The 18,589-nt window shown below is 43.4% G+C and overlaps 1 protein-coding gene and 1 long non-coding RNA gene across 2 annotated transcripts; both read right to left on the reverse strand.

The window, feature by feature from the left end:
* Positions 1–936: 936 nt before the first annotated feature.
* Positions 937–4,238, reverse strand: SERTM2 (serine rich and transmembrane domain containing 2). Its single transcript, XM_081794079.1, has one exon. The coding sequence runs from the start codon at positions 4,030–4,032 to the stop codon at positions 3,760–3,762; it is 273 nt and encodes a 90-aa protein (XP_081650205.1). The 5' UTR covers positions 4,033–4,238; the 3' UTR covers positions 937–3,759.
* An 84-nt stretch (positions 4,239–4,322) lies between these two features.
* On the reverse strand, positions 4,323–12,018 carry LOC145714523 (uncharacterized). The gene is made up of 3 exons (XR_014136873.1): positions 11,829–12,018; positions 11,573–11,670; positions 4,323–4,808 (listed from the first exon to the last, which is right to left on the reverse strand). It is a non-coding gene; the product is annotated as an uncharacterized LOC145714523 (long non-coding RNA).
* Positions 12,019–18,589: the final 6,571 nt, after the last annotated feature.

The following is an 18,589-nucleotide window of genomic DNA, read 5'->3' on the forward strand; positions in this document are numbered from 1 at the left end:
AAAAATGTATTACTAAATATAACCATTTAATTGCATTAGGTGGACTCCTTTTCACCTACTTAGTAAGTTTGGTGGGTTCTGCAGCAGTGAAACTCAGTTATGAGTCCAAAGCTTCAGATTTGGCATGGATGGAAAGATAAGGCTTGATGAGCCTATCTTTACTTGATTAACCTTAAGATTCCCTGCCTAATACATAATACAGAAGCCTTTTACAATATGCCTTGTTTGATACAACCCACGATTCTGAAATGTATGCAAAGTACATTTTTAGAAATTGATTTAATTTTTTGAGAGAGAGACAGAAAGGGAGAGAGAGAGAGAGAGAGAGAGAGCACGAGAGGGGGAGGGGCAGAGAGAGAGGAAGAGAGAATCTTAAGCACGCTGGGCATAGAGCCCTACACGGGGCTCAATCTTACGACCGTGAAATCATGACCTGAGTTGAGATCAAAAGTTGGACGCTTAACCAGCTGAGCCAGGCACCCCAGAAATTGAATTATTTTTATTTTTATTAAAAAAAATTTTTTTAACGTTTATTTATTTTTGAGACAGGGAGAGACAGCATGAACGCGGGAGGGTCAGAGAGAGAGAGGGAGACACAGAATCTGAAACAGGCTCCAGGCTCTGAGCTGTCAGCACAGAGCCTGACGCGGGGCTCGAACTCACGGGTCGCGAGATCATGACCTGAGCCGAAGTCGGATGCTTAATGGACTGAGCCACCCAGGCGCCCCAATTATTTTTAAACATATTAGGAGAGGTTACCATTTAGAGAATTCATGTCGTGAGTCTTTTTATTAGGTTGAGTTACATGAAATGGCTGATATCCGAACACTTTTTGACATATGGAAATGGCAATTTCATATGGGTCAGCATAATAATAAGTAATAATAATAAATAATGAATAAATAAATAATAAATGAAGCATCAGTCTTTCATCTTAGAACAGAGTACATCTACATAGAAATAACCTGCTTATATACATTTAGGCTACCGTGCAGTTTTTGGAGAGTGGGGAAGGGGGAAGGAATTGCCAAGTCAGCATTGTGGATAGATGGATAAATTCAAATGATGCCCATGGAGTGCTCTAGCTGACTCTTTGAGCAGTAATATACGTTAATTAATATACTGAGGGAGAGAATATAATTTAATAGAAATGGAAAAATTCTTTTCTTTATAGTCAGTTTGCTATGATGAAAACCTTCAGTTTATTTTCCTAAAGATTAAATACCATGTGAGTCACCACAACAACACGTCTGCTTAAATGATCTCCATTTGTGTCATCACTGGAACTTGTGGCGGTGGGGGGGGGGGGTCATGCTGCTATTTTAGTGCAACTGTGCTGTGTGCTTTGGTTAATGCTCAGTAAAGATCTGGATCCCATGGGGTAGTTGTGATGAAAGAGGGTGCTTGTTTTCCAGGTGAGTCACCTAATCATAAATCAGGACTCTCGCTCCAAGCCAGTGACTAAAGAAGAGGTGTTAAACTCTGGACATGCGGGCTGGGGAGGTCAGGTGGGCAGGAATAGATGTGTAGTCTGTCTGTTCATCAAATCTGGCAACAGGGCACTGGGTAATCTCGCTATTCATCGCTGTCGAAAGCATAATCGGTTCTTTCATGTATCCAGCCACGGACTTCTTAACTGTAAAGTGCATTCAAATACTGTGAGCACAAAAGGGGGTGCCTGGAGCGAGGGGATATGTGTGTCCTTAAGAAGTTGTGGGGTATGCTGCCAGCCTTCGATGAAGTGCGTGCGTGTAAGGCTGCCAAAGAACCAAAACCTTACAGAGGACATGGAGTCCGGGTGTTGAATAAAGACACAACTCGAACCACCAGACGCAATAACATAAAAGTCACCATGCGTTTTGGAAAATAAAAGGCCCAGAGGGAAGTGTACGCCCTGAGTCTGAGCCTACCTGCTCATCTCTTCTGAATGGTGCAGAACGCACCTGCTGTCTCTTACGATCCGCTGTTGTATCAGGTGCGCCAGAGTCAGCCTTTGCCGCCAAGTTTAGCTCTGCGTGTGGGGATTCCACACCCTGCAGCCCCTTGGAGAGAGGAGTATTGGCAAATGACTGTGTATAAAAGTAGAAAGCACTTGGGAATTTCACCACCAGGCTAGATTTAGATCAAAGGGGCCAATCTAAATTGGTAACAGATTAGTGACAGCTGCATGCCTGGTAGAGGTGGCGTTAACCTAACATCCATACCATTTCTCTTCCCACCACTGCAGTTCCCGAGGCAGCACCCTGTGAAATGTGGTGACCATCTTTTAGGTGCAAGTGAGAACCGATTTTTTTTGAAGCAGGTAGACTTTTGTTTGTTTGTTTTTAAGCAGGTAGAATTTAACACACGTGTATTAGCTTTTGGGTGGCAAGTATATGACCAGCCTTCTAATTTGTGATTTGTGAACAGTACTCACCTCCTCCGGGTTCCCTTTTGGAACGTTCATTTTGCCAAAAATCAAATTCTTCCCTCACTCCCGGCATACCAGGCTACTTATGAGAATGGGATTTTTAAAAATATATTTCTCTCATAGGTAATAAGCGAACCACGTCATCTTTTGGCAGGGATCAGGAAGGGAAACACATTTTCTGGGAAAGACAAATGTGACAGTTGAGGACATTGATCTTAATAAGGATTTGTAGGGGGGTGGTGTTTACTCCTTTCCTCCCTTGTCTTTTTCTTACCCTCAGATCTAAAAGGAGTCCAGTGATAACTAAATAGCTCTCTGATCATTTTTCAGAAAGAAAAAGCTGGCACCCAGAAGCTTGAATGGTTTGTCCAAAGCCACAATCATTCAATGACAGAATACCAAGATTATTTCCTTCCTGCTTTAAAGGATAGCTGAGTCTTTTTTGCCAAGGCCATCTTTAAACAAAGGTCATGTTTGTGTGCAACTCTTCAGGAGCGTGATGGGGAGGGAGAAAAAGGTAAAGAATTTGCACGTATAATGCAAGATTCATTGTCATGAGCACATTTTGACTCAATCTTCCCTTGGTTTGGGAGAAGCTCATCATTCTGAAGTTTTGTAATACATCTGCCATTATCTGAGTTTTTAAGAGTCCAGTAATAGTAATAACACAGATATAAAATGCACATTTCCCCTCTCTAGGTGAATTTGCTGACTAGAAACTACTTTCTGCGCACTTGCTCTTTAAACTGAGACAGTTTCTTTAAATTTCTTCTTTCGTTTGGGACAAACCCTTTGACCTTAGATGATAAAATCACGGCTCCTTTGGGAAAGGGTTCGTGGTCCTTTCCATTAACCTCTGACATGATCTACCTTCATGTCAGCAGAGGCGCCTCTTTAGGGTAAGTGCTAAATTAAAACTTGTCCTTTACTGGGGGGGGAACCCTCTTTGAACAATCAGCCCCTTCGAGAGCAGATTTTTCTTGTTCTTGGAGCTTCCAGGGATCCTGTGAATTTTACAATAGCTGCATATGAATTTCTGTGGTCTGAGGTTTGCTCACGGCCCAGGCTCTCTTTGGTTACTATGGAAACCTGCCCTCCCAACCAGCTGCCATTTCCTTTATTTCTGGCAAAGAGTGAGTCTTAAGCCTCTTAGATAGCCCACAAACAGAATCAAGATCAAGAAGAACACACACACACACACACACACAAAATACATGAACAGCTTGTTAAATAAATAAACAACTTGTTGATTCCCTCCATGGGAAGCCACATGCAACAAAAGAAACTTTCCTGGACATCACCATAGAAGGGTTCACTGAGATCCACTAAAGCTCATATTCATCCCGGCTTTAAGGAGTGGGGATCCGACTCTGCATCTCTACATCTGTGAATTGAGGAACGCTTTCTGTGCTCTCGGAAGTGATGGGTGAGATGACATGTTTGAGCCGAAGGAGCATGGTGAAGAGCAGGATGAGGAGAATGGCTAGGAGGCTCAGGAATAAGCCCACATACATGTAGAGGTTGGAATACTTATCGGAAGTGTTATCAACCTCTGTTGCCAGGGTGGGGAAATGGGCGCGGCCAGTGAGATTTCCATGGTACTTGAAATGCACCTCCGTCATCACTCAAGACTTCAGTCGGTACCTGCTTCTATTTGCTTTCTATTGCCCTCGAGGCATTCCACAGCCACATAGACTGTCTCTGAGTATCCTGGAGGTGTTCTAACAATCTCATGCAAAGCAATCACGACCCGGACCCCGTCAGTAGCGCACAGGCAAGAAAATGGTGATGTTCTAATTTGGCAATTGCCACGCTCTGTCCTCCAGCACAGCACCCCTCTCTTACACAGGTTTCATTGGAAATTCTTAATCATTAAAAAAAATAATATACAAATAAGTCTTTTATTTTCCACAGTCCTACTCTTACACAGATTGAAACAAATGCGGCGAAACTGCTTTATAATACTGGCATGGGGACAAGAATCTCTGAGTATTAAATCAGACTTTTTACTCTGTTTTGATAGAGGGAGAAAGGCTTTCTGTTTTATGTATAGCTCATCTAAATATGCACTAATTATGTGGATTTACTTGGGTTCTTCTGTGAGGAGCCGTTCTAAAGGCTTTTGTATGTTTCAGACTCAGCATATCTGACTTTTCACCCTTCTTGTCTTTCTGAATCTCCCCTAAGGATGGAGCTTGTAAGATTCCTGCCCCAGCTGCCACAGCTCGAGGGCTGGAAGTCTAGAGGATGTGTGTTGACGTCCCTCACTGTAGGCTGGAGGGAAAAGTGTGGTCAGACCTGGGAATTCTCAGAAGGAGGAGGTCTCAAGAGATGCTGACAGCAGTATGTCTAGGCTCAGAAGATTTGACTCTTAAGATTCTTCAACAGATTTATATTCCTGAAAATCAAAAACAGAAATAAAAGATTCAGGTATCTAAGAGAAACAGATGGCACTTTCTTTTGAAAGACAAATTAACAGATATATTGCAAAACGTTTGCGAAACGGCAAATTCGTTTTAAAAGGATATTCTGAGTTTTCAATTTGAATGCTTCTTTCTATGTGGTACATGGCTATTAAAGAAAAGAAAAATTCGGATCACTGAACAGCAACTAATAACTAGGCTAGATTAGGAGAGTGTTTTCCAAACTAATTGATCATAAGATTTACCTGAGATAATAAAGTATAGACCAAGGGCCCCAACATCGACTTTCTAAACCATAATCTCCACAGTAGGGGCCTGGAGAGCACTCTAGAGAGTCAGATTTTATCGGTCTGAGGTGGGGTCCAAACACTGGTATGTTTTGTTAAGTTTATTTATTTATTGTGAAAGAGACAGAGACAGCGCAAGTGGGGGAGGGGCAGAGAGAGAGAGAGAATCCCAAGCAGGCTCTGCCCTGCCAGGACAGAGCCCGATGTGGGCTCAAACCCGCAAACCGTGAGATCATGACCCGAGCCGAGATCAAGAGTGTGACACTTAACCAGCTGAGCCACCCGGATGCCCCAAACACTGGTATTTTTTAAAAGCTCACAAATGGCTGTCAAGTGTAGCCAGGATGAGAACTGCTGCTCTGGCTTACCCAAGAAACCCTAGCATTAAAATAAACGGGGCCTAGGGGCACCAGGCTGGCTCAGTCGGTAAAGCATGCGACTCTTCATCTCTGGGTCATGAGTTCAAGCCCCGTGTTGGGCACAAAGCCTACTTAAAAAAAATAAAATAAAATAACGAAGACCTAAATCTAAGGATTCATTTTTTCAAACTCTAGGTCCCAGTGCCGTGGGTCGCTTTAATAAATCGTGGAATTTTTAGGAATGCAGGCCTCCCCCAATTTTGTTTTTATGGCCTTTCTCTCTCATTTAGGTCTGTGGATAGAGGATATACTATTTTTTTCAGTATTTGTAGATCTGAAGGGATCGAGAAGGCGTGTCTGCTCCCGAGCAAAAAACTGTATCTTTGATTATTGGCAAAGACAGAACCTTGTCTTTCTTGGCGAAAACATTCCAGTGTGTAAATGGGGTCAACTATTTACTGTTGAAGTCTTCCAAAAATGATTTGGCTTGTCGTTATGAACATGAATTCTGAGTCTGGGTGACTAAAATAAACAAAATAAACCTCCATCACCCATCAAACTTCTTTGCGTGCTGTTAACAGAGAGCTGACAGTGTAGCCTAGTTTTGTCTCTTGTCAACATACCAAAGAAGAGTAAATAGAAACGGCTCCAACAATCACATTACCCTTCCAATAGTCTTGAATTTTGCCCCCAGCCTGGAAGCACTTAAACTTTATATTTACTAGTCCACATTACTATACTTTCTGGAATCTGGATGAGTCTCAGTCTGCCTACCCACTGCCCTACCGCCCATGCAGAGCCACCTGGCTCACAAGAAACATGAGCAAAGAGACAGGGTATCCTTCTATTGTCTTTGGACCAGTGGTCGAGAAGACACGTTTGTGCAACGTAAAGGTACATTTCTTTTGATTTCTGATCCACTAATAAGTAGAAAAGACAATCACAGTACATATCCTTTATCCTGAATTCTGGTATCTTGGATCAAGACACAGGAATATGAATCCCGGGCCCAAGCTTTTCAAGTGATTCTTTGTACACTGAGCTTTGAAAGGTAACTAAGTGTAGGTCTTTTTCTCCAGATATCCGAGCCAAAGAACATAGCTAATCAGTCTTATTGGTGGTTTGGGCCCTACTTTATTTATTTATTTATTTTTAAATTTTTAACACGTATTTACTTTTGAGAGAGAGACAGAGAGAGAGAGACAGAGACATGGACAGAGTGTGAGCAGGGGAGGGGCAAAGAGAGAGGGAGAGACAGATCTGAAGCAGGCTCCAGGCTCCCAGCTGTCAGCACAGAGTCCGACGCGGGGCTCGAACTCAAGAACTGTGAGATCATGACCTGAGCTGAATTCGGATGCTTAATCAACCGAACCACCCAGGAGCCCCTGGGGACCTACTTAAAAAAATATATATATTTAAGGGACACCTGAGTGGATCAATTGGTTAAGCATTCAACTTTGGCTCAGGTCATGATCTCATGGTGTGTGAGTTCAAGCCCCGCGTCAGACTCTGTGCTGACAGCTTGGATCCTGGAGCCTGCTTCGGATTCTGTGTCTTCTCTCTCTCTCTCTCTCTCTCTCACAAATAAGTAAATGTTAAAAACATTTTTTTAAAGAAAAAAGAAAAAAACTATTTAAAACAGTGTTATGGGGTGACCTGTGTCTCCTCCAAAGATATGTTGATGTCCTACCACCTGGTACCTGTGAATGTGACCTCATTTGGACATAGGGTCTTTGTAGATGCGCTCCAGTTAAAATGAGGTCATTAAGTTAGCCCTAAACCGATATGACTGGTGTCCTTATCAGAAGGGAAGAGAGAGGGGCGCCTGGGTGGCTCAGTCGGTTAAACGTCTGACTTCGGCTCAGGTCATGATCTCGAGGTTCATGAATTCAAGCCTCATGTCGGCTCTGTGCTGATGGCTCAGAGCCTGGAGCCTACTTTGGATTCTGTGTCTCCCTCTCTCTCTGCCACTCCCCTGCTCTCTCTCTCTCTCTCTCTCTCAAAAATAAATTAACACTAAAAAAAAAGAAAAGAAGGGAAGACAGAAACAGAGATTGGAGTGCTGCATCTCCAAGCCAAGCATTGCCAGGGATTTCCAGCAAACCCCAGAAACTAGAAGAGCCAAGGAAAGATTTTACCCTACAGATTGCAGAGAGAACGTGGCCCTGCTGATGCCCTGATTTCAGACTTCTAGCCTCCAGACCTAAGAGAATACACTGCTGTTGTTTGAAGCCACCTAGTTTGTGGTAGTTTGTTTATGGCAGCCCTAGGAAACGAGTACACAGAGTAATCACCCAGAGTCCCTAGTGTTTTGGAACCTTTGGGGCAATGTTTCTCAGTGTGGTCCCAGGAAGTCCCTTCATCAGACTCACCTGGAGATGCTTACTACAAATGCAGACTTCCAGGTCCTTTCCCTTGCTTTTTAGATCGGAATCTCTGGGTATCGATAGGACCCTGAAATCTGTCCTTTGTGACAAGCTAGCCACTTAGAATTTCTAAGCACACTGCAAGGAATGGTTTCTAGTTCCTGCTGCCCTCAGGATCGCTTATAAAAAGCTTTTTGAAAATGTATGTACCTGGGTCCTCCCTCCAGAAGCTCTGATTCAGTAGGTTGGCGTGGGGGCATGAACATCTGTAATGCTTAAAGCTCTACAGGTGATTTTGATACGCAGCCGGGGCTGAGAAACACCACTCTACAAACTCGAGGGAGCACTTCAGGTTCAGGACTCTGACAGTCCCGGGCAGCCCAGACAGAGGCATCACTTTTTCACCTGCCCTCCAAGAGAGAAGTAGAAGGAAGATAACTCACTCACTGCTAGTGCAAGTCAAGTGCGAGATGCCTCTTTGCCATTGGAGTAACTCAAGTACAGGTTTGGATAAGTCATACTCCTTGGTTTATGGTATGTTGCCATCATGGGTGCAATTTTTCTGAAAAATTTTAAAAGTTTACTTATTTATTTTGAGAGAGACAGAGAGAGAGCACCAGCAGGGGAGGGGCAGAGAGAGACGGGGACAGAGGATCCAAAGCAGGCTCTGTGCTGACAGCAGAAAGCCTGATGTGGGGCTCGAACTCATGAACCAAGAGATCATGACCTGAGCTGAAGTCAGATACTTAACCGACTCAGCCACCCAGGCGCCTCCAGGGCCTCTTTTATTTGCTTATTTAATAAGCTGATGGACAAACACCTGTGAAAAACACTCACCCACTTCAAGATTGAGAACAACTAATAATTTCTTTGGACATCTACCTATGCTCCACCCCATTTCATCCTGCTACCTACTCATCCTCCCAAACAATCAATACTCTGAATTTTGTGAGTCATTACCTTGCTTTTGTTTACACACACACACACACACACACACACACACCTATGCCTAAGCAATATGTTACTTAGTTTTATTTTTAACTTCGTAAAAAAGTGTCAAGCTATATGATTTATTCACACCTACTCAAATAGAATGAAAAAGGAGTAAAGTTTTGGAAGCCCGCATATTGCCTTTGAGGATCCTAATTGCTTTGGGACTTTCCTCCATTCTCCTTAGCTTGGCATTCAAGGCCGGCAATGCCCGGGTCCTGGCTGACCTACATCCTTCCACTACCCTCCTTTCCAACTAAGCTGTAATGTTCACTGTCATCTACTTCCCTGCCTCCATGTTTTTATTTGACCAGTTCCTTTCATCTTCACATTTCTCTGTTTGGGCAAATGCTACCATCCTCCATGGTTCGGCTCATGAAACTGAACTTAATTTCCCCATCCAAATCCTAATTCCCACATGCTTTGTATCTCTCCCAGAGAGGTTACATTCGCCTCATGTTACAAATATCTATTTCCTGTGTTTCCCCCCAAATCACAATTTATAAACCCCTTGAGGATCTTTTTCAACATTCTATCCCTTAACCTTGCTCACAGTAGCTGTTCGATAATTAGTGAATAAATGCATGGACAGGAGGAAATGCACTTAGCACTGACAGCTGGAAGAGAAGCATAGTCTTCTCTTTGTTCTCATTGCTAATATACTTTGGGGAAGAGTCCGAAACTCCCTTTTCTTTTCATTCCTCTTCCCCACTCCCCATACCTTGTTGTGCAAAGGAAACTAGACTCCTGGTTATAATCTGGAATTAAGAAATAATCACGTTGTCAGAAACTTTGCTCTTGAGTTACGATCAGTTACACGATTTGAAAGGAAAACTACATGGGGTGGGATTGCCGCCTGAAATTTTAGAAAGTTTAATTTTGTCTATAGAGGCTTTTCAGTCACAATTGATAATACATTGTCTGCCTCCTCCGACCCTTCGACCCCGAATCTTCCTTAGGTGCGAATATTTATTAAATATTAGAATTCTGTGAAGCTTGGAGAAGTTGTGGAGAACAGTGATGTCATGTACAGTTCTCAGTTTCTTTACACATCCCATTTGAGGGTTTGGAAGACCAACTAATCGCATATTCCTGAAACCTCTATAGTCTGCAGGAGACCAAACACCCTGGTGAATTCAGAGAGGTCTATTGATTAAATTTCTGAAACCCATTAAGGATTGTGAAGTGAGTAAAGGAAAAGTTAGGTATTGAGGAATCCTCTTTGTTACTCTGGTCCTGCATCTGTGACAACTTCTCATAAAAGCTTTCTGAACAGGATTGCCAGAGCTCTCTTTGCTAACGCACTAATGAGTTGCACGGAGAATGTGATTGCTCTGCTAAAAGCCCTGCACCATTTGGGAAGAAAAGGCCCCACACGATTTTAAAAGATATTGAAATTCTGTTGATTCTGAAGGATCCAATTTTCATGGAAAGACCCTTATACAATTTGAGTATCGCACAATCCTTTCCGGGAAACTTGTAAAATAAGAATTAGTCTCTAGTTTTTGTAAGAGTGGTTGAAAGCTATGCAGGGATAAGGAGGAGAGTGGGGGATAGGAAAAGGGTAAGGAATTCGGGGGGCAGCAGGGAGGAAGGGGGGATAGAGAGAAAGTGAGAGGAGGAAAGGAAGGAAATGTGAGGAGGAAGAAGATGAGGGTTGTGTGAATAACAGGAAAGAAAGAATGAGTGAGTAAGATGTAGAGACAGGGGCAACTGGGTGGCTCAGTCGGTTGAGCGTCCGACTTGGTTTCTGCTCAGGTCACGATCTCACGGTTTGTGGGTTCAAGCCCCACGTCGGGCTCCGTGCTGACAGTGCAGAGCCTGCTTAGGAGTCTCTCCCTCCCTCTCTGTCTGCCCAACCCCCCAAATAAATAAATAAAAACTTAAAAAAAGAAGTAGAGATAAAAATAGGGAAGCAGGAAAACATTGTGAAAGGAGGGAGGAAGAAAAGAAATGGGGAGGGGAGTTTGGGGGAACCGCAGAGGGAAAGGGATTAATTTAATAATGGTCCAATGTCCAACATTAGCCTGAACATCTGCTTTCCTTCACTTCTAATGTAAATCAAAATGCCCACAAGAGATGCAAATGCACCTTTGGCTTTCTCACTGCATGTGTTGTCATCAACTTGGTAAATAGAACTCCCTCGGTAGTTAAAAAAAAAAAAAAAACACTCGTTCTGTTTTGGTGATGAACCTCAAACTGCCAAGTACTGGGTAATAGTGTTTGACATCAGCATAATCCATATACCTTCACAGAAGTAAAATAATGAACACACCCAGATCATGAAGGGAATGTGGGGCTTTCCATCCATCAATCCTGAAAGGGATCCCTTGGGCGAAGCTTGTTTTGAATTAGGAGCAACAAAGTTCTGCCTGGACCACCCAAATCAGATTGGTATTTCTTCGGCCAGAGAAAGTCGAAACTATCCATTGCAACGGCTTGCAGGGGTTAACCCGTCCCGTTTGTATTTATCCGCCCCGTGTGGGGGAGAGATAACTAAGGGAGGTAGAGGCTCTTAGAGTATCTGGTTTCACATCAGCCTATGGAAAAACAATTCGAGCAGCAAAAGCTTCAACGGCTAGAGCCATTAGGTAATAAGCTTTCTCAAGTGAGAGTTGCTGTCTCTCCTGCTGCAGACGGTGCCTACTCGTCACACCTGCCCATAAATAAGATAATGCCACTCATTTCACCATGAATAACAAATAATAACATCATAAGATTTCCAAATCTCTCTTACCTTTCCTGGCTTACGGGACGAAATGGGGCTGGCCATTTAAGTATCCCTTTTGAAGCTTGCACCGCCAGGCAACTTGTTCAGGAACATCTCTGGCAAATCTGGAAAACAGAACGAAAGCCTCAGTTTGCCAGAGAAGCAGGACAGTGTGAGCGCAAAGTATGCTTTCTCTCTCGTCCTCCCAAAGAGTCCGACCTTGCCGGCGCCAACACAGAAAAGCACCTTGGATTAGTTACTTGAAACGCCAGTTGCCACTTACAGCCGCAGTGTCGGATGCCTGCGCCTTTTAAACTCCAAAAGAGCCAAGAGAAGTGTCTGCTTGGATGCGTATATACCGTCCGGAACCCTTGAATGGAAGCAGTCTGAACAGTTCAGTCCCCGGTCCCTCTTTCACAGGCAACAGTTTAGAGGATGCGGGAAAAGGTAGTGTGATTCAGCTCTGCTCTGCCTTAGCCGTGCGGAGAGCAGAGCCCGAGAGGGAGGAGATAAGGGAGAAGCTGAGAGGCAAAGTTTGTGTAAGCCTTCCACTTTAACCCCTTCGAGGCTTCCTCATGAAGCTGTAGGAATAGCGAAGCCTCCCTGTCTTGCCAAAAGCTTCTTCATAGGCCACCCAAGCGAGTCAGATCTCTTGCTGGATTCAAGAGGTTTCTCAGCCGAGGTCTTATGGTAATCAATGTTCAGAATTGAAACCGAACATGCCAGCACGGAGCGTGGTATTTGAATAATTTCATCTTTACGAATAGCATGTATGCATATATGTGTGCCCAGATTTGGGAAACTTTTTTTTTTTTTGCACCAACTGAATAATTTGTGTGTGTGTGTGGAAATGTAACATCAGTTTTGGAATCCAGGTCTGAGCATTAGGTAGAATATCTTTGAAGAAAGTGTATTTATCCAGGGTATATGTTCCATTATAAATGGTACATCCACCTGTAATTTATTTTATTAAAATTTTTTCAGAGTTTTAAAAATTATTTATTTATTTATTTATTTATATTAAATATAATTTATTGTCAAATTGGTTTCCATACAACGCCCAGTGCTCATCCCATCAGGTGCCCTCCTCAGTGCCCATCACCCACTTTCCCCTCTCCCATCAACCAAAAAAATTTTTTAATGTTCATTTATTTTTGAGAGAGAGAGAGAGAGAGACAGAGAGAGAGAGAGAACCAGCGGGGGAGGGGCAGAAAGAGAGGGAGACACAGAATCCGGAGCAGGCTTCAGGCTCTGAGCTGTCAGCACAGAGCCTGATGAGGGGCTCAAACCTGCTTGAGCTGGGAGATCATGACCTGAGCTGAAGTCAGACGCTTAACCGACTGAGCCACTCAGGCGCCTCTATTTTATTTGTAGTGTTTATTTATTTTTGAAAGAGAGGGAGGCAGAGGGAGACAGTGAATCCCAAGCAGGTTCCATGCTGTCAACACAAAGCCCAAAGTGGGGCTTGAACTCCCAAAGTATGAGATCACCTGAGCCGACATCAAGAGTCGGATGCTTAACTGACTGAGCCACCCAGGCGCCCCTTATCCACCTGTAGTTTAAATGTCCCTACTGTGTTATATATATTGTGGCAGGAGCAAGGGGATTAACCTTTCTTGAGTGCCTACTCTGTTCAAGCAATTAATGTAGGGAATTTCATTTAACCCTCACAACAACCGTATGACTTGGGTATTATTATCCTCATTTTACAAATAAGGAAACTGAGGCTCAGGGAGAAGGCATATCATGCAATTTAGTAAGCTTGGAGCAAGTATTTGAAAACAAGGCAGTGCGATCCCCAATTCTCTGCTCTTCTCTCCCTGTAGCAGTGGTTCTTAACTGTCTCTGGGTCTTGGATTCCATTGCGAACCTAGTAAAAGCTGTGGACCTTCCCTTCCCTCAAAAATAGGCATATAATTTCCATGCTCCATGGCCTACAGGTTAAGAACAGCTGAATGGTCTCCTGACTTTTCCAGTATTATAACATCATTAGTGCACTGTTCATCCAATAACTCATGGTCATCAGCAAATTTTGTTATGGAATTAATAATTGTATATAACAATAATAGTAGTATAATAATGATAGTATATAATAATAATAGTGTTATGCCAATTTTTAAGAAATTACTTCGGTGCGTTCCCTTTCTCCCCCAATTCTCCCTGACAAGCCTTGCATCTTCTCTTTTCGTTTTCCAAATTCTAGCGGTTACAATGGGTAGAGGCTCTGCTGCAAATCCTCAGTGCTTTGCCGGCTAGTCTAATACCTTATGGACGATGCTGGGGTCACTCACACTGCAGGGGTACACTCACGATTCACGAAACTACAGGATAAACACAATGCATCTTTCTAGAGGATTAATTTTCCTTGAAGATTCAGACAGGGAGAGCATAGGTCATTTGAGTGATAATTTTTGATGTGGTTTATATGACAACACGTTGAATAAAACGCACATTTTGTATGCGTTTTTAGTCAAGCATGAGACTTCAGAGACATTTTGCGGGGCTTCTTCAGGCTGCCCGGTGCTCCCTGGGGATACACGTTCACTCCTATTCTGCCATTTGGGGTAGTTCAGTGGACAAGATCGAAGGTTATAGTGTTAACAAACGGACCACGATTTTGAAGTCAGATAGACATGGGTTTCAGCCTCAGATCTGATCTGCATTTTCTGCGTTACCTTGAGAAAGTCAATTTTTTGAGACTGGATTTTCTCATCTGTAAAAGTGGCAAAGACTATCATCACGAGGATTATATGAGAAAATATCTCTAAAGCATGTACTACATGGTAGATGCTGAGTAAACGTGAATGTTGCCATTTCAAGTTTTAGATGTCAAAAGAGAATAAGGCTATTTGAATATAAGATTTTACCAGGGGCAGTCCATTTTTTTCTTACCTAATTAGAACAAATAAGCTCTAGATAACGTGATGTTAAAATTCAAGTTTCTTGGGGCGCCTGGGTGGCTCAGTCGGTTAAGCGTCCGACTTCAGCTCAGGTCACGATCTCGCAGTCCGTGAGTTCGAGCCCCGTGTCGGGCTCTGGGCTGATGGCTCAGAGCCTGGAGCCTGCTTCCGATTCTGTGTCTCCCTCTCTCTCTGCCCCTCCCCCTTTCATGCTCTGTCTCTCTCTGTCTCAAAAATAAATAAACGTTAAAAAATTTAAAAAAAAATAAAAAAAAATAAAATTCAAGTTTCTGGAGCACCTGGGTGGCTCAGTCGATTGAGTGACCGACCCATGATTTCGGCTCAGGTCATGATGCCAGGGTGGTGGGATCGAGTCCCATGTCAGGCTAGCATGGAGCCTGCTTAAGATTCTCTCTCTGGCTGTGCCCCCTCTTCCCTGCTCACACGCTCTCTTGAAAATTAAAAAAAAGTAATAATAAAATAAATAAAATTCAGGTTTCCAGGAAGACATAATAGGTGCCCCTACAATGGATGGGAAATTCCAAAGTCAGGTTATCATATACAGAACTTATGAAGGAAATGCTCCAGAACAGGTTCCAAGAAATAAAAAGAAGTCAGATTGTGGAGGAGAGTGGGAGAGAAAACTCGTGAATACATTTCTTTAGAGGTGTCTGATGCCAGGCTAAGACTCCATACCACCTTCCACAGGCGTGCTGGGATTAAGGGATATGTTACCTCCTTCATTTCAACTCTAGCGAGAGGGCGTATCACCAGACCATTCAGAGAACTTGACGTTTGTTCCTGACAGTGGAGGCAGAGGATTGGGGCTGTACTCCATTCTGAGAAAGCTAATGTGGCCCTTGGCAGGAGGACAGGGTTGACTTTGTTGGGATTGGCTGGCATTCCCAGAATTTGTCAGGGCAGAGGATGTTTGAGTGTTTCCTGGGAGCCAAATGGGGGTTATGCAATAGCGAAAGCCAAGGTGGGTTCATCCTGGACCCTGTCTAATAGAGCCACCTAAAGGGGTAGAGAGACCCCAGCAAAAAATAGCTGGAGATTCTTAGGGACTAATCTAAAAATAGCTTTTAGATTCTTAGGGACTGAGGAAGGAGTTGTAAACTACCAACCTGAATAGAAATGCATCAACCCAGGTCTCCCAAATTGTAGGAGAGGGATTCTCAGTGATGGGGGCCTTTAAAGAACCCCCAAAATAGGGGCACTTGGGTGGCTCAGTTGGTTAAGCGTCCAACTTCTGCTCAGGTCATCACTTCATGGTTCCTGGGTTCAAGCCCCCATATCAGGCTCTGTGCTGACAGCTCAGAGCCTGGAGCCTGCTTCAGATTCTGTGTCCTTCTCTTTCTGACGCTTCCCTGCTTGTGTTTCTCTCTCTTTCTCTCTCTCTCTCTCTCTCAAAAAAAAAAACAACAAACAAACAAACAAACAAAAAAAAAACTTTCAAGAACCCAAAGAAGAAAGAGCCAGAGACCCAGAAAATGGGAAGCCATTCATTCTACCAAGGAAGAAATGACTAATCCCTTTACTCTCTTCTCTATTCCTGCTGTGCCCTGGTGAGGGTCCAAATAGGAGGTTGCAAGTGGGGAGAGAAAGAAGTAAACCTATCATCCCCTCCTTCTCTAAAAGCAGGTAGCCATGGTCTATAGGCCTTAGCATGGGGTGTGAGGGGGGATGTTATCTCTGAGTAAAGCCTGAAGAATTTGATTAATATCTTGGACTGAATATGTCCTGATTGCTGAATCAAGTGTGTGTTTTGTGACTTCAAGTGTTCTGAGGAGTGTTTATTCTCAAAAAAAAAAAAAAATATATATATATATATATATGAACAAAAAAGTCATGTGGTCTGCCCAAATTTCCATCCAGGGTCAGAAAAAATTTACCCCAATGGAATATGTCTTATTTGCACACTGGGAGACAAAATAAAGTGGTGTTTTGGTTCTAAACTTTTAAAAAATATTTATTTATTTTTGGGAGAGTGCAAGTAGGGGAGGGGCAGAGAGAGGATCCGAAGCAGACTGTGCTTACAGCAGAGAGCCCGATGTGGGACTTGAACTCATGAACCGTGAGATCATGACCTGAGCCAAAGTCGGACGCTCAACTAACTGAGCCACGTAGGTGCTCCAACCTGTGTTTTGATTGTATCATAAATTATACTTTAAAAAATATCGGTTAGACTAGTTACTTCATTCTTTTATTCAACAAACATCTAAGTGCCAAGCATTGGGTTAGCAGTAGGACATACAATGAAATGAAAATTAGTCCTCACCCTCAAATTGCTAACAGTCTATGGCAAGGATCAGCAAACTTTTTCTGTGAACCAGATGGTGGGGTGGCTCAGTTGGTTAAGCATCTGGCTCTTGATTTTGGCTCAGGTCATGATCTCATGGTTCCTGAGATCAAGCCCTTCCTAGCGCTCTTGCGCTGAGAGCAGGGAGCCTGCTGGCGATTCTGTCTCTGCCCCTCCCCAACTTGTGCTTGTGTGCATGCTCTCTCTCTCTCTCTCTCTCTCTCTCTCAAAAAAAATAAATAAATAAACCTTAAAAAAAAGCCAGATAGTAAATATTTTAGACTTTGTGGGACACTCAAGATCTCTATGGCATATTCCTCTTTTTTTTTTTTTAACCAACTCTATAAAAATGCCAAAACTATTCTTGAGTGCCACACAGAAAGAGGTCATGGGTCAGTTGTAGCACACGGGCCCAGTTTGCTGGTTCCTAATGTATGGAAGGAACAAATTTTTACCAACTACCAATCACCGCAAATGTATTCTAACTGAAAATGTGTCTAGGGCACTTGGGGAGGAGACACAGAAGAGTGTTGCCTAACTCTGATTGGAGAATCGGGGCTTCCAGAGAGCAGCAGGGTTGATTTCGAGCCTGAAGGATGAGTAGGAGTTGGGGTGAAAGGAGGTGAGTTGTATTCAAAGCAGAGGGAGCAGCTTATACAAGAGGCACCAAAGCCTGACAGAGTTTGGTTGGCTTTAGAAACTACAGAAGGGAAAAACGAACCTTGCCAAGGCTGTTGGCTCAAGGTCACACGACCAGTAAGTGAAGGCACCTAATCTCTTAGCCCAGCTGTGTCTGACTCTAAACCCGTGCTCTTAGCCACTGTCTCATACTCCTGCCCTGGTACTGAAGGTATGTCTAAGATCTCCTTCTTAGCATTTGCACATCAGCAGCTCTGTCTGGCTCACTTCTGATTCCCGTGGGAGTGACAATGTCAAAGTTCTAAAGGGCTTGTAGGCCTTAAAAATAAGACAGCGAGGGGCGCCTGGGTGGCTCAGTCGGTTCAGTGTCCGACTTCGGCTCAGGTCATTATCTCACGGTTCATGAGTTCGAGACCTGCGTCAGGCTATGTGCTGACAGCTGGGAGCCTGGAGCCTGCCTCGGATTCTGTGTCTCCCTCGCTCTGTTCCTCCCCTGCTCGCACTCTGTCTCTGTCTCTCTCTCAAAAATAAATAAAGATTAAAAAAAAAAAGACAGGGAATCAATAATGTCAGGTTGTCTTGATTAGAACCCTAGTAGTCCCCTTTAAAAATAACCTGTCCACCCAGTAAAACCTAGTACACATTGCTCAAATTCAGAGTTTGCTTATTTCATCCTTACAGGGATGAAATATTTTTTTTTCTGGTAGCTAAGCACTAGCACTGCGATAATATAATTTCTTACCTTCCTGTTATATATTTAGACATTTAGAAGGGATCGTACCGTCTGGCTTGGACTACATATGATGATTGGTCCAAGTACTGTTCCTATCTTCATCACTCACACTGATGACCTCGGACAAGTGAATTTACTCAGCACAGATTAAATCTGTCAATGTTTTATTAATTGCTTCGTGGGTATTTATCGAGGTAGCCATAGGGGCTCCTGGATGGCTCAGTCAGTTAAATATCCAACTTCGGCTCAGGTCATGATCTCACAGTCATGGGTTTGAGCCCTGCATCAGGCTCTGTGCTGACAGCTTAGAGCCTGGAGCCTGCTTCAGATTCTGTGTCTCCCTCTCTCCCTGCTGCTCCCCCATTCACGCTCTCTCTCTCTCTCAAAAAAGTGAATAAACATTAAAAAAATTTATTGAGGTAGCCATGCAGCAGCTATTCTCTGAAAATACTCACCTTAAAGCCTCCCAC

This window comes from Panthera onca, chromosome X (genome assembly GCF_046562875.1).
Source record: "Panthera onca isolate mPanOnc1 chromosome X, mPanOnc1 haplotype 2, whole genome shotgun sequence".
Taxonomy (NCBI): Eukaryota; Metazoa; Chordata; class Mammalia; order Carnivora; family Felidae; genus Panthera; species Panthera onca.